General features: G+C 41.1%; 1 protein-coding gene across 3 annotated transcripts in view; it reads right to left on the bottom strand.

Annotated features, from left to right (window-relative positions):
- Window positions 1-2,539: 2,539 nt before the first annotated feature.
- MAK (male germ cell associated kinase) overlaps window positions 2,540-16,016 on the bottom strand; it is an 89,825-nt gene continuing 76,348 nt past the window's right edge. For 2 of the 3 annotated variants that reach the window (XM_089682184.1, XM_089682185.1), the window contains exons 13-15: window positions 15,053-15,178; window positions 13,337-13,423; window positions 2,540-7,369 (exon numbers count right to left, since the gene is read on the bottom strand). In XM_089682184.1, the coding sequence (XP_089538310.1) occupies window positions 7,212-7,369; window positions 13,337-13,423; window positions 15,053-15,178 (371 nt within the window). In that variant the 3' untranslated portion in view covers window positions 2,540-7,211. The remainder of the gene's footprint in view (window positions 7,370-13,336; window positions 13,424-15,052; window positions 15,179-16,016) is intronic. The other variant, XM_089682186.1, reaches the window with a different exon arrangement.

Below are 16,016 nucleotides of genomic sequence, written 5' to 3' on the forward strand. Positions count from 1 at the left end.
TAATCAAGGTGTTATTATTTTGTTATTTTTGATATATTTGTTTATTTTGATTTGATTGATATTGGGAGTGTGACATGTAGAGTTTTTTTTATGTTTTATATACACAGTATGAGAATGTGATATTGTCAGTGATCCTTTTTCAACTCTTATTAGTGGCGCGCAAGTAATTAACATATTTTATTGGGTAACCAGTGATACATATCATCCCCATTCAGCTGCTGGCAGGGAGATTCCCAGTCAGCAGATGAATGTAAACTAAGGGGTGGGGATGCTGGATGACATCATTGATCAAATATGGCCATCCTGGAATTTTGAGCCAAGATGTCTAATTTTATACTGGCTGACCAGATAGAGGTCTCAGCAGGGAAGGCAAGCAAGCTAAGATCTCAAACATGGCTTGGGACCCTGAGTTGGGTCCATGTGTCCTCCATCTGCAATGTAGCACTGAAACTTCACTACATACAGTAGATACAATATGTTTGTGCCCATCCAAAATAAAGGCATGGGAACTTGACACCATCAGCAGTTCCTGAGGAAAGACAAGATCTTGGGTGAATCCCTGAAAAGCAAATAGAGGGCACAAGCCAATTCAAGTGTAAGAAGCAGTAAGTATAGAGCATGTTAGTCAAGAGGCTTGAGAATGGGGTACTGATGCCCTGAAACGTTACCATTCCCCCTTAAGTGATGTTACCTTACTCTGACCCTCTTCCTGTTCCACTGTCATACACACTGGATTCATGTTGTACCTGAGAGTTGCCAGAGGATTTGGGAATCGACTGACATGCTCTATACTTACCTTCACAATGTGATTGCAATTATTGCCTTTTTAATTCTTTGAGTAGTAAACTTTTACACTTGAATCGGCTTGTGCCCTCTTGTTCATTCTCATTCTGGATCTGAAGATTCTCAAGTTCCTTCAGAAAAAAAAATCCCATATAGAATCTGCCAAGTCAGCCAATGCTTTTATTTAGCTGGGGCCATTCTGGCCTCTGTGGACATCAAGGATGCATATTACAAATTCCCATCTCCCCCCCCCCCCCAATACTACATGTGTTTTGCTATGGGCATGCAAAATTGCACCAGTTTGTTGTCCTTCCCTCTGGACTATCAACAACAATTTTCACTAAGCTCCTGTTCTAGCTCTCAGCAACCTCCTCCTGATGGAACAGTCAGTCTGGGCCTTGTCAGGCAATGTTCATTGAAGAGTGCAGACCCTACAGAAGTTCGGATGGATCCCAAAACGCCAGACGTTATTCTGGATATGGCCCGGTCCAGGGTTTTCTCACTGGACAAGTTCCTGTGTCTCTGCTCAAATGTTCGGACCCTAAGGTCCAGGATATGCCCCACCATTCTCTTTTGCTGATGGTAGCCACCTTCGAGGCAGTACTGTAAGCCCAGTTTCACTCCAGACCATTGTAACTCAATATTCTGGTTGTGAGGGAGAAACAGACTCAATCTTTAGATTGTCTTATTTCTCTGGCCAGCAAAACCAGGCTTACCCTAGCATGGTGGATTTCCAGTTCAGCACTCAAAACGGCAAAATCCTTTCTACTGATGACTTGGAAGGTGCTCATGATGGAAGACAGCCTGTAGGGCTGGGGTATAGTCCTGGGTACCCCTCAGTACAGGGGACTTGGTTGTTGGCAGAAACGTGGCTTCCCATCAACATCCTAGAGTTCTCATCATTGACATCTGTCCCAGGGGCTGTTCCATCATCCTGCTTGCGGCTCACTGGTTTTATTAACATGGCTGTTGAAGCCCAGGTTCTGAGGGATAGGGACATACCATATTCCGTAATCTCTACACTCCTAAAAGCTAGGAAATTGAATTTTGTGTGGTCTGGATCAGCATTCGGCCCTAAGTACGAACAAAGTTCAAAGTTTGGCTTAAGACAATTTTTCTGATGCCAGTTTTGGGCTTAAGGTGCTTCAGGTGGAGTTTTTAAGCCCTGTATTTGCCCATTTGTTACACAGGCCTTTTGGCATTTGTTTTCTGTGAGCCCAACCTTTGGTTGCATTGCTTTTAGACACCCTATGGTCTAAGACAGGAGTGGGCAACTGTGGCCCTTCAGCTCTTGGTGAACTACAAGTCCCATCATGCATCTGCCTTTGGGAGTCATGCTTGTAACTGTCAGTTTTGCAATGCCTCATGGGACTTGTAGTTCTACAACAGCTGGAGGGCCACAGTTGCCCACCCCTGATCTAAGACTAAGATATTGTGCCCTGTAATGCACAATTAAAGGATATGATTTTTGACTTGCCTGTAAAATCCTTTACTTAGAGTACATTACAGAACACTGGTTCCCCCTTGTGTTTTTTATGAGTCACTCATTTGCTACTAAATTTAGGCTTGCTGGGAGTGGGATGGGTTATGCTAGGGCGGTCCTTACAGCTTTTTTTGCCAGTGTCCAATCACCTGAAGGTAGCTGCATAACTGATGGTCTAAAACCAAGATGCTGCGTCCTGTAATACAGTCCAAAAAAAGGATTTTACAGGCAAGTCAAAAATCCTGGAAATAACATATCAGATGCATTCCAGGATAGGTATTAAGAAACAATTTTATTAGTCTTCTGTGTACAATGCTGTTATGTACAAAATAAAATATACTATATGTGTTCATTAAACAATTTAAAGCCATTTGAATTCTAGGCTGGTAAGTACAATAAATACAGTTACATTTAAAAATATGCCTATGTGTATTTATTTTTACATTACATTAAACACACTATTGCCTGTTAAAATAGAACAAAAGTTAGATCGTGGTTTTGAGGTGATATTTATTTACCTTTTCATCAAGCAGGTCTATTCATGTAGACAATGCTCTGCTGAACCTGGACACTGGTCACTGCAACATTATGACACTTTCAACATCTGTTTCTGCTTATGGCTAGTTGTGACACAATAGCATATTTTAGACTATTATTTTTAGATGATCACATCAGGGTCCAGATGCTTATTATGTCATTTAGGCCACACAGCCCATGTCTTGCTTTTAATGCAAAAAGAGAAATGTCATAACCATTAAATAGCCTTTTATCCGTCAAGATAAATTCATCATATCATTTTTTTTTTCCCACTTGAAGTATCTTTGTCTTGAATCTGTTCTCTAGTAGCTGACACCTTGTATAGAATATAAAAGCTGCAACATTGATAAGTTTGCTATTTGCCTTTAGTTCTCAGTTGACCTATTCACATCTGTCAATTCCTGCAATTTGCAAAGTCTCCACTAGAGTGCGGTATTGTGTAACAGTAAACTGTACACTTTCTATCATCAGGCAGCTCTATGTTACTTTTCAAAAAAAAAAAAAAAAAAAGCTATGACCTTCTCCAGCAAAAGAATATACATTTCTCATGTGTTGTACTATTATCGTCCTAAGAACCTGCAAATTGCTTCTGAAGGTCTTCTATACTACAGCTATGTAGAAAAGTAAACAGAAATAAATGGCAGGCTTTATTTTCACAGTACTCCTATGTCTACATATAAATATGTAATTAGTAATTGTCGCTCTAGTAACTTCCACCTGCTGGCACTCCTAAAAACATATATTTGTTTAAAATGCGTCTGTCATGGAGACCTACTAGGAAGAGCCAGGGCTCCCATCTAATGCTAGATGTTGCCACTGACTACCAGTAGTGCTAGTTCTGGGACATCACTGTGTGCGATGATACAGAGGTTTGCTCAGCCCCAGAACTAGCACGGCCTCTGGGAAATAGTCAGTGGTAGCCATTAGCACTAAAAGGAAGCCTCGGTGATGCCAGGGAGGTGCTGATCTTAAAAATATAAAATGAGACCCAGTAAAGAAAACGAACATAAATGCTAAATCTCAAACCTTATTTACAGAATCCAGTATGTTGACTAAGAAAATTACATACAAAAAAAGTACTATAACACTTGGGAGGATATGGCTTGGTTTCAAATCATGATGTACAGTTGTAGACTACATACAACAGGTCAGGAAAATGCATGGAAAATGAGTTTAATGGTATCTCCATAAAATAAGTCCAATTGACCAGTTATCAAAGTTACCTATTAGAGCACTGACTGCTTGTTTTTTTAACATCAGTGACACGTAAACCAAAGTTACCTTTGGATCAGTACAAAAACCAGGCAAAGGGATATGAAGCCGTGGTGTGACCTGTGCCCAACAGGTAAGCCTACACGAAAATGAGTTTTCCTATGCAGGTAGACTATATGCCCTGTATACATTTCATGGGTTCATTTTCAATTATGACTGGTATGTGCCTTTTAAATCCATTTACATATCTATATTTAAAACTCCTTACCACATGTTTTCTATTTTTTTTTTTATCTATCACGTTAATAGATGTATTATCCAGCATGTTATATAGAGCAGTCTTTCTCAACCAGGGTGCCTTGGCAAAATGTCTAAAAATTGCCCAAAGCCAGCAGGTGGAACAAGCCTGCCTTTTAGTTACACAAAGCCACAAGTGTTTATTGTGCACCATTATGACCTTCTAGCTGCCAGCATCCTGACAACCAATGACATCATCAGTTGATAAGGAGGATGTTGGTTGCCTGCACAGCATCCTAGTTTGATCCTCCCCTGCCCCTCTCCATCAGTGCTGGGGTCACATTAGTGATGAGTGATGGCTAAAACTGAGGGAGAAGAGAAACACTGGAATACTAGTCAGTACCAGTGTGCATTGCTTTGGAAGAATAAATCACCTATAATGTTGGGTGTCCTACCTGTGTGGATGTTGCTGCATAATGTAAAACTATTAGAATAGTTTTTCACATTTTAGAATGGGGTGCCCTTATAAAACTATGGACAGTCTAGAGGCACTCCATTTTAGAATAGGGTGCCTCAAGGCTGTCCATAATGTTAAAGGGTGCCTTGGGACTGTTCATAACTTTAGAGGGTGCCTTGAATGAAAAAAGGTTGCGAAACACTGATATAGAAGACAGTTAAAGTTGAGTTAGGTTGGAATGGGGAAGGATTAGAATTTCCTACTAAATCTAACCAAATTATTGAAAAATGGACAGAGATTTTAACCCACCCCCACTTCAAACTTAATAAAAACAGTGCGGGTTTAACTGTACCATCAGATACAACATTTAAAGTAGAACTTTACCCAACAACTAATGCTAAAAAGCTCAAAATTACTCAGTAACTCATGTCATCTTTAAAGTGTTATTGAAAAAAGTAAGTTGTATTCATTCAAATGTCTTTTTGAGATTAGAATACATGATAAAGCATTGCAGTGTCATTAAATATGGCACCATAACTCTTCTGTGTTGAAGCTTGCTGCAATGCACAATCATGCTTTCTGTTCCTAAAAGAGGGTCAGATGCAGTGTCCTGTGTGTTGGCAGCCTATTCACAATGAATGGGCTACCTTAACACAATATATATTAGAACACCACACAGGCCTTACTGTTTGTAGGCTCTTTTGCTCCCCATCACTAGCACACAATCCAAGTATCAGGACGCAGAGAAGGGCTGCTGCTGATCTCTACTGTTTAAGAGCAGCAGCAATCCCCCCCAATTCCCCTTCCCACTGAGTCCACCACTACAGTGCTGCAATCAGGAATCAATCACTGCATCTCTCCTTCGTGCTGTAGTGGTGACGCAGCAGAGGGTGTGTTGGACCACTACACAGAGATTCTGCTTTTGCATTAATTAAGCTTTTTGTCTCTACTAACATTATTTTAACTTTGATAGGGCTTTAAATATATTTAATAAAATACCTTTAAAATGGACAGACCACATCCCTGGTATCTATGTGAATGTAAACTGCCACAATGACATAAATAGCAACTTCATAACTTGCAATAACGGGATTTTAGGAACATTTTGGGAGCAAAAGAAGTTTTCTGGTGCTTTAAACCTACATTTGTGATGCTGATCTGAGTACCTTCACATGTGACCTGCAGTTCACCACCTAAGTTGCCACAGGATGCTTTTGCATTCCCATTGATTTGTTTGAGAGAAACACAGTCCTAAATAAGAAAAAATATCCATGTACAAGGGTTCTAAACAGAACTTGGACAGGTTCATCCAATGCCCAGGCAAGGATGCAGAATTTCGCCCCCTCCTCCACTGTTAATGTATGCCATAGAATGGGTTTACTGTCCTGTTTCCATTCTCTGCTTTCTTGCTCTCCTGTACCCAGGGAAGCTGTCCTGCCCACCCCATATCCCAGCCCTGGTTCTAAAGCAGGGCACTCAGAGACAGGCAAAGCTGTTCAGCTTAGAAGTTGTGAAGAGGCAAAAAGGTAGTGGTCTGAAGGAAGATTGAGCAAAGCTACAGCAATGTATCAGTATGACAAGAGCAGGACACTGAGAACCTGATGAAAATAACCAATGAGTAGGCAAACAAAAGGTAAGGGTACACTGTTAGGGTCTGAAAATGGAAAGCAATCTACACATTGAATGGAGGACAGCGATGGCCGACACCACTATGACTGCACTTATAGGGCCATTTGACTTTTGGGTATAGGTTTTCATGGTAGTGAAGAAGCAGTATATGGTAACTTCATAGCTACCATTGCATCCTTTAAATAAATGCATGGAAATGCTACTAGGTTTTTATATGTTAGAGATCTGGCTTGTGTCATCTTTGAGTGTCCAATCAGGAAAAGGCTACTGGCCATAGATAGTGCTGACATTAATAGAGGGGGGAGTGAGGTTGGAAAGCATAAGCCAAGGAGGAGGTTTGTTTTATTTGCAAGTGGAATAATACTAATTAATATTTAACAAATCCCTTTTTTTTAAAATAATTTCTTTATGAGATTTTTTTTTTATTTGCTTCTCTCCAGCACTCTCCTCCTGGCAGCCATTAACTACCATAACCAGTACCACCAGAATCCAGTCACAGCTTCTGTTTTTTGGAAATACTAAAGTAAACTTATGTTGCTTATGCTCTGATAGTTTCAGTTATTAGGTGAGTGTTTATAAGTGTTTATAGGCATGAATTCTTTATAATACAAATATTAGCCATGATTCTTTACAAAATCAACTGCCTCAGTCTGTCAGTAGTTGAGTGTCAATGTCCATTGAAATATGGTAGAACTGTACAAATATATAGCGTATAGATGACACATTTCTCTATATATCATTTAAATGAATGTATTTGGAAATATAGTGTGCACAATTGTTTCGCTAGTACATTTTGGCAGATGATGTTTCTGGAGAAATTCTTGAGCAACAACAGTTTAGCTGGGGTTGTAAACTAAATGATCTTTGCGCACATCAACGATGACCACCATACTTGGCAATCCAGTCTGTCCTTCCATGCACTGGCTGAAGTGGATGAGGTCGGTTTAGCACAGCAAGATTTTTATTTGCCGGCTTGAAGGGAGGGCCTGCTAGCTGAGGCCGCACAGCTTTTGTTTTCCACATGTCAAAATCTAGAACAGACAGGAGAGATCAGTCATTAGACAGTAAGCTATGCACTGCACTTCTCAACTACCATGGTCCCTGCATTGTGGTAAGAAAGGATCGTAAGAGATTGGAAAACAGGAATGCTTAGTTCTGGGACCATACAAGGTATTGAACGAAGATTTCCTGTACATCTCTTATCCTACACATTAGTTATCAATCTTTTCAGCTACAGTTATATTATTCACATTAAAGAAGACATCTGCTAAGAAATGTTCACTTCTAAATTGATGGAATTTTACAAAAACATAAACTAATAAATCCTGTATAAACTAATAAATCCTGTATAAACGTTTTGCCTATAACAAGTAACCCAACTCTTTAAATCATTTTATGTGTCATTAGAAGAATTAGATAAAGGACCTGAAAAGCTGATAGGAGCAATACAGATATACAATATCTCCTTACATACATATGAGATTTAAAGGGGCAGCACAATGGCTAAATGGTTAGCACTTCTGCCTGGCAGTACTAGGGTTGTTGGTTCGAATCCCAACCACGGCACCACCTGCCTGGAGCTTGCATGTTCTCCCTGTACCTGCGTGGGTTTCCTTCCACACTCCAAAGACATGATGGTAGGTTAATTGGCTCCTGTCTAAATTGGCCCTAGTATGTGTATGTAAGAATGTAAGTTAGGGACCTTAGATTGTATGCCCCTTGAGGGTTAGGGACTGATGTAAATGTACAATATATGTAAAGCGCTGTGTAAATTGACGGCGCTATACAAGTACCTGAAATAAATAAATAAAAGCTGAATACTCTGTGCTGATGCTTGCTTCCCCCTGTGCGTACATACTCTTTATTTACGACTAGATGGCAAAGAAGGTGCAGAACCCACCCAACTTCAAGCCTGAGTGACTTACAATAAAACAAACTTCTCTAGTGATTGTCTATCAGACTGCACTTCACTGAAGTATAAGGATTGTGATATACAGTAAGAGAGGGATGGAAAACAAAATTCAGTTTGGACCTCTGTTGGAAGAAAAGTTTACTGGTCGGACCTCCGTGAAGTGTATGTCCAGCCAAAACTGTATGTCCATCTGTCATGTTTTACAACTCTCTGGAGTTCTGTTATGTAGAGTTCAGCTCACTTACTGTCCTGATTGCAGTGGTTTGACGAGACAAGCAGTGATGGTAAATCTGCAAAAGGGCCAGCATTAACAATCTGGTAGTGGTTCTAGCCTTTCTCTGTGTTGTTGGAGATTGTCTCTCACTTCCTCTATGGGGAAATTATTGCCAGAACACTAGGCAAGATAATAAATCTCTCTAATGGTGTTCCATAACGCAATAAAAATGTGATGGGGGGTTCTAATCCTTCCCTACTCCATCCAAAACTAAAAAAAAAAAGGTTTGGCTGGACATGCACATTTTAGGAGGTCGACATGCCTCCAGCAGTCAGGCATTTTGAAACAATTCTAAAACGAGGACCCGCTTGTGCATGTCACAGCTGAGCAGGTGTGAACCTGGAACCTGCTCGCATAATGCAATGGAAGTAGTGCCTTTTACAATGTATGTAAGCTGTGCTGTAATCACCATAATGGCTATATGCTCTCCTACTGCTAAAAAGAGAGGTTACATTTTTTTGTTATGTTAAGTGCTTTTAACAAGTCCTCATTATAATATAAAATCCAACTTTTTCACTAAACTTGTTTTTTTTTTTTAAGGAATTTTCCATATTAAGTGATAATGAAGAAAAAAACAGTCCTGTTTCTGAATCATTCCCGACGGGTGAACGTCTTTGAGTGTTTATAGGTATGAATTCTTTATAATACAAATATTAGCCATGATTCTTTACAAAATCAACTGCCTCAGTCTGTCAGTAGTTGAGTGTAGTTGGATTTTATAGACATCTATAGACGTCCTTGGCTTTCCCTGCTTATACCAGGATGATGCCTGCAGCTACAGTATCTTTTTTTTTTTTTCAGCCAGCGATTCCCTCTTTTGTAAAAGCCATCCTAGTGGCTGATAGGCGCTGGATTACTTTTACAGACAGCGGGAGGGGACATCCTCCCCCTCCCACTGCCCACCAGCGCCTCTCTGGGCTCTTGCATGTTATCAGAGAGCCTGGTATCTGATCCGGCGGTGCTGCCAGGTTACCAGATGGTCCTGGGAGGCCGGAAGCGACATCCTGATGTCACTTCCAGTTCTGGTAGATGTAAACACTGCCATTCTGGTTTTTTTTTATTGCTCTCATGCTTTCCAGGGTAGAGGAGATATCTGGGGTCTAATTAACCCCAGATGTCTCCATAAAGAGGATCTGTCATGCCTTCATTCTATAACAAGGGATCTTTAGATTTCTTGTGATAGGAATAAAAGTGATAAAAAAAAAAAACCCTAAAAAAGGTACAGTGTAAAAAAAAAAAAATCTTAAAGCTCCCCCGCCCCCCGTGTTCGCGCACAGAAGCTAATGCATATGTAGGTTGCGCCTACATATGTAAACAGAGTTCGCACAATCCATGAGGTATCACTACAAAGGTTATAGCGAGAGCAATAATTCTAGCGCTAGACCACCTCTGTAACTCTAAACTGGTAACCTGTAAAATGTTTAACGTGCCATACCACGAGTGTGCGCAGGTTTAAAGTGTGACATGTTAGGTATCCATTTACTTGGCGTAACATCATCTTTTACATTTTACAAAAAATTGGGTTATAGTTTGTGTTTCTTTGCATTAAAAACCATTAAAGTGTATCTTTTCCCAAAAAATGTGTTTGAAAAATTGCTGCGTAAATACTGTGTAGCATAAAAAATGTCAACACCCACCATTTTATTCTCTATGGCAGGCATCAGTAAATGGCGGACAGCGGTCCAGATGCGGACCTAGCCACTGTTTCACCCGGACGCAATCACGCCATTTAGGAGCTGCTTCTTTCCCCCCATCCTCCAACTCTTGTTATAACAGCAGAGTGGACAGCAGGAGAAAGAACATTTCTGGAGCGAGTGTGGAATGACAGTATAGTACTGTACAGAGTGTGGGAGCGGGAGCTGTCACAACATTTCTGGATCAGATGATGGAAGCATAGCACAGCATTGAACAGAGCGCGAGAGCTTCCAGGGTTAACTTTTTAATTTAACCAGCGGCTGATTGGAAGCAGGGAAGTGTTAGCAGCCAATCACCTGCTGGTTAATACAAAAAGTTAACCCCCACAGCTCCCGTGCTGTTTTCAATGCTGTGGTGTGCATCCTGCATCCGATCCAGAAATGTTATGACAGCTCCCACTCCAGCGCTCTGATCATTACTGTGCTGTTATTCCATACTCGCTCCAGAAATATTCTGTCTCCTGCTGTCTGCTCTGCTGTTATAACAGTGGCAGAGGATGGGGGGAAATAAGCAGCACTGTTCAATGATGTGCTGTGCTTCCCACACCCGATCCAGAAATGCTCCATCCCGCTCTCCGCTCTAAGGTAGGAGAGTGAAGGAGGGCCGGGTCACTACTCCGGCTGTGTGTGTGATATAAAGGGGGAAAATGTGAAGCGGTCAGTGCTGTGTGTCTATGGTGGTGGTGGTGGGGGGGGGTGATGTAAAGGGGGGCATTGCTGTGGAGGGGGAGATGTAAAGGGGAGGCAGTGTTGAGGTGGGGGGATGTGAAGGGGCAGAGGACAGTACTGTGGGGTAGGAATGTGAAGTGGGGGGTGGGGTTGATGTGAGGAGGGCAGAGTATACTATTGGGGTGAGGTGTGAAGGGGGTAGTGCTGTGTGTGGGGGAAGAGGGGGGGGGGGTTGATGTCAAAAGGGCAGGGAACACTATTGTTGGGGGGCGGGGGAATTTGTGATGTGAGGGGATGGGGCAGTGCTGTTGGGAGAGATGTAGGGGGGGCAATGCTACGGGAGGGAGATGTAAAGGGGGGCAGTGTTGTGGGGGGATGTGAAGGGGGCACAGTTCTGCTGGGGGTTATGTGAAGGGGAAGAGGACAGTAGTGCGGGGGAGAGATGTGAAGGGGGTTGAGGACAGTAGTGTGGGGCAGGGGTGATGATTTGAAGGGGGTCAAGGACTGTTGAAAATAATGGGGGTTTACTGTAAAGGGGTGGGTGGGGGTGATGTGCAGGGGGTCTGAGAACACTACTGTGAAGGTGTAACTGATGTGAAGTTGGGGACTGTGATGTATAGGGGGGGGGGGGGGACTGAGGACTCTGAAGTATAAGGATTGTGATATACAGTAAGAGAGGGCTGGAAAAAAAAATGCAATTTGGACCTCTGTTGGAAGAAAATTTTACTGGTTGGACCTCTGTGAGTTTAAATTTAGTACCCCTGCTCTAGGGCCGCTTCTAATAAGATCTCTTATAATATGTATATAATGTTCAGGGGTTCTGAGTAATTTTCTAACAAAATTATCATTTCTACATGTAGGGGAGAAATGTCAGAATAGCTTTTTTTTTTGGCTTTCATCAAGTAAAGACCCCAGTTGTACCCTTGTGTGTACCTCACCTTTGCCATGGAGTGAAAGTACTGTAAGTGCTAAGAGTTCTGGACCAGCTGCTCATCTACCGTGGAAAAGACAGAGTTTCCTTGCTGAAATGAAGGCCTTTAAATGGCAACAAATCTATTCACATTTGGATGGTACAGACAAATACCTCTCCATTCCAAGATGCTCCCCCCTGCTGCCACTCAAGCATCAGTTGCTGGAGGTGAAACCGAGCCATCCACGCTCATGAACTCAAAGGCAGGAATAAAAGACTACTGCACACAGATGGGATTACTGGAGTAATTCCTATAGGGTGAAACATGTTAGAGGGGGTTGTCCCAGGGCAGGGACTGTCACTGCTATGCTTGTGGTTGTTACATACAATAACATGGATTCCAATGACCAATTCCAATTCCATCAGTGTGCAGTAGTCTTTTATTCCTCCAACAAGTCTATTCTTTGATCGGGCATTCCTTCCAACAATGCTTGAATAATGGATTAAGCAAATAAAAAAATCTGGTCTATTCTGTAACTCTGTTATCTGTTGATGATGTCTATTATACAACAGGCAAGCCTAATCCATGTCCAGAATAGCAATCTAGCAATTCTGTCATTAGCCATAGGGTTTATTCAATTCTCTAGATTATTTGTAGACTCGCTTGAGTCCTTATAGGTTTCTCTGCCTAATTTCAGCATGGTTTTATAAGCATGAAAAAAAAAGTACATCTTACCTCAACTAGCAACAAGGTCAATACAAAGAGAATTCTTTTTCTTGACTTTAAAATATTTGATGTGGCACTTTGAGCCTGTCACCAGCCAATTCAAAAGAAGTATATGATGAAAAAATGCATAGGTGCTGTTCGATTCAGTTACATTTCAAACTAATGAATAAGAACAGTTGATGTTACTTGCAAACCTCAACTTTTTCCGTAATAAAAAAAAAAAAAAAAAAAAGAACTTGCCCTGCCCGTTGTGATTTTCTATTAGTCCATCTGTGTTATGGGCAGGCTCACTGTGCAAAAGGGAGCCCCTATTGGCAGGAGAGGGAAAGACAAAGCTTGACTTTACAGGAATAGTCAAGATTTGGATTCACGTTTCACTGCCTATGGATCACTGGATCTGCAGATCATTTTTCCATGCTGTTTTCACTGAAGGTAACCTTTGCTTAATAAGTTTTCATCTTTGTTTGAATTCCCCAGGTTTGCAATATTCTCACTCTAGCACTGACCGAATTGAAGCTCTTCTGTGTATTATTATTATTATACAGGATTTATATAGTGCCAACAGTTTACTCAGCACTTTACAATATAACAGGAGACAATACAACAACAATACAGTTCAATACAAGAGGGTTAGAAGGAGCTTACAATCTAAGAGTATGTACAGTATATTTATAATGTGACATCTCTGAAACTACAGGATGATTATCTAAACTAAAAAAAAGGTACATTTGTATAAAATCTTTCTGAAAATATCTAATGACAAGACCAGGACTGGGGAAAGAGGGGATTAGAATAGACAGAGTGCAGATTACCTGAGCTATTCTCAGTGACTGCCTTTGGGCAGCTGGGTTTAGGTTTGATAATTTTGGGTTTACCATTCACAGCATCATTGGGTAAAGCTAAAGATGAATTAAAAAGGACAGAAAAAAAACAAATAAAAGTTGAAGAAAGAACGAATAGTAGAAGTAGTAAGAAGACAAAGAAAAGTGCTGTGCAGTAAGTAGAACGATTTGAAAACATGTCTGAATATGCTGTCAATCAACAGTTTTCATACGTATAAAAACATAACCTAGAAATTGAAGTTTTTCTTAGCTTTTCCCACCATCAGCTGTACACACTTAAAAAGGTCCCCTAAAAGCAAGTAAACCAATGTACTTAAAATGCTGGAGACACCACATTCTATATTGCAGTAATGTACAATGGATTTTAAACTGTGCAAAGAAAATGCAAGACAATACAGCCTTGTGGCAGCACAGTGGCTAAATGGTTAGCACTTCCGCCTGGCAGTAATAGGGTCATTGGTTTGAATCCAAGCCACAGCACCTCCTGCCTGGAGTTTGCATGTTATCCCTGTGCCTGCGTGGGTTTCCTCCGGGTACTCCGGTTTCCTCCCACACTCCAAAGACATGCTGATAGGGGAATTGGCTCCGGTCTAAATTGGCCCTAGTATATGTATGTATGAATATAAGTTAGGGACCTTAGATTGTACGCCCCTTGAGGGTTAGGGACTGATGTGAATGTACAAAATATATGTAAAGCGCTGCGTAAATTGACAGCACTATATAAGTACCTGAAATAAATAAAATCCCAACAAACAGTTGTAGTACCATATATACTTAGGTTGCTTACACCATTCGATTACTTTTGACTTGTGCTGCACTTATGGCTCAGCAAGCACAACTAGGAGATAGGGTTACTACAAGGACCTCTGTTGATGGACTTTGGGTTGTGTCAATGATCTGGCTTTAGACAACAGTTTAAAGTGAAACTAAACGCTCCTATCATTTTTAGCCTAAGACGCTGCCACCTTAGCCTCTATTGGATCTTCAACTGCCATGATGCTATACATGTGATCAGTTATGACACCAGCCATTTGAAGATTTGACAGTTTGGTTGAGAGCCCAAGCAAATGTGACTGTTACATTCCGGGCACTGTTAAATTGATGGGTTACGTTCCGCTTTAATTTCTGATATCATTCAAAATTTGTTGACAGGTGCATTCAACCTGATATGACCTCATTTTAACCTGTTTCAAGCTGCTTTTGTTTTTCCATAGACTTCTATGGGGAATTAAACATTTATGACACAAACAAAACAACCTTCTTCTAGAATCTTTCAAAGGACTCTGTAGACACAGTGAAGTGTAATTTTATATCAGGATGTATCTCCTCCTACCACTTGTTTGGTACCTGACATGCTTTGAGAGCATGCGAGAGGAATAGTACTCCGAGGGCTGGATAGAGGCAAGCAAAGGGCCGCAGTTTGGAGACCACAGTACTACACCACTGCAACTATTTCTTTGCTGAATGTACAAGGACCCTTGATAAGTTGATGCAGCCTAAAGCACTTGTTTCCTAATAGGTTTTCCAGACAGCCGCACTGTCCAGAACAGGATCTGAGTGCGGCAAGATTGCTTTTCAAGACAGCTGGATTGGCTCTATTATCTGGAGCTCGCATGTACGAACCCTGACCCATACACCATACCTCCCTGTCCATTGCTTTCATGGAGATATTTTTCACATTCTTACTTGTAGTTGGTGCAATTGCTGCAAGCTGTATCCTCTGCCCTGCTGACCCAACCTCCTTCTTGTGAAAAGAAGGAATGTATCCTCCTGTGGTGTTGTATGTAGGACCAGCAAATCCTGCAAGTGTACCTGGAAAGAGGAATTAAACTGTCACATGGCAATACCTTCCAAGATATGTGTTTTAGTAACTACCATTTAATATATAGCAATGTGTTTGTTCACTTTTTCTTGACTAAATTGATATTATGAGAAAAGTAGGAAAAGCAAAATAATCAGCTTAAAATCCTTAGGTCAGCTAAGAACTTTGGGTCCTCATCAATCTCTAGCTGCTTTTTAAAATTAAATGTTCTATTGCCCAGTATTACCCTTTGTAATCTTCAGTATAGAGATCTATCACTTAGACAATTCCAGTTACACCTAAGCTGTCTTGGTGCTGACCTCCCACTGGTCTTGTTGCTACCCCTTGTTTTTGATGTCATCACATCTGCATTCTGCAATTACAGTTCAGGACCAATGTCCAAATTGTTGAATGGGATGTGGGCCCTGATAGAAGTACCTGACCACATTTTAGCCCTGAAGAGCAGAGGAAGTGTAAAATATATCTGTTGACCCTGCTAGTGAGCTGACAGCACAGTGCCTCTGTGTACTGAGATCCCAAACAAAGTTATCAGCCTTCATTTTCTGTGTGAATTACAGAAAACCAACCCTTCACCATAACAAAGTTACGGAGAGGAGTAGGTCTTCTGTAGTCCTGTCCTAGGGTGATAATGCGGTGTCTATTTTGTATACAGTACATTCAGATTCAGAATACTTTATTAATCCCAAAGGGAGCGTGCGTGAGCGTTGCCACCCTAGGACAGGAAGTGTGTGACTGACAGGATCGTCAGCTGAAAAAAAAAAGGGAAAAGGAAAGTAAAGCAGACACTACATCTATAGACCGGTAAGCTGCAATGTAATATACTGTTCT

Source organism: Staurois parvus, unplaced genomic scaffold, assembly GCF_062004578.1.
Source record: "Staurois parvus isolate SC_StPar_1 unplaced genomic scaffold, SC_StPar_1.0 ptg000287l, whole genome shotgun sequence".
Taxonomy (NCBI): domain Eukaryota; kingdom Metazoa; phylum Chordata; class Amphibia; order Anura; family Ranidae; genus Staurois; species Staurois parvus.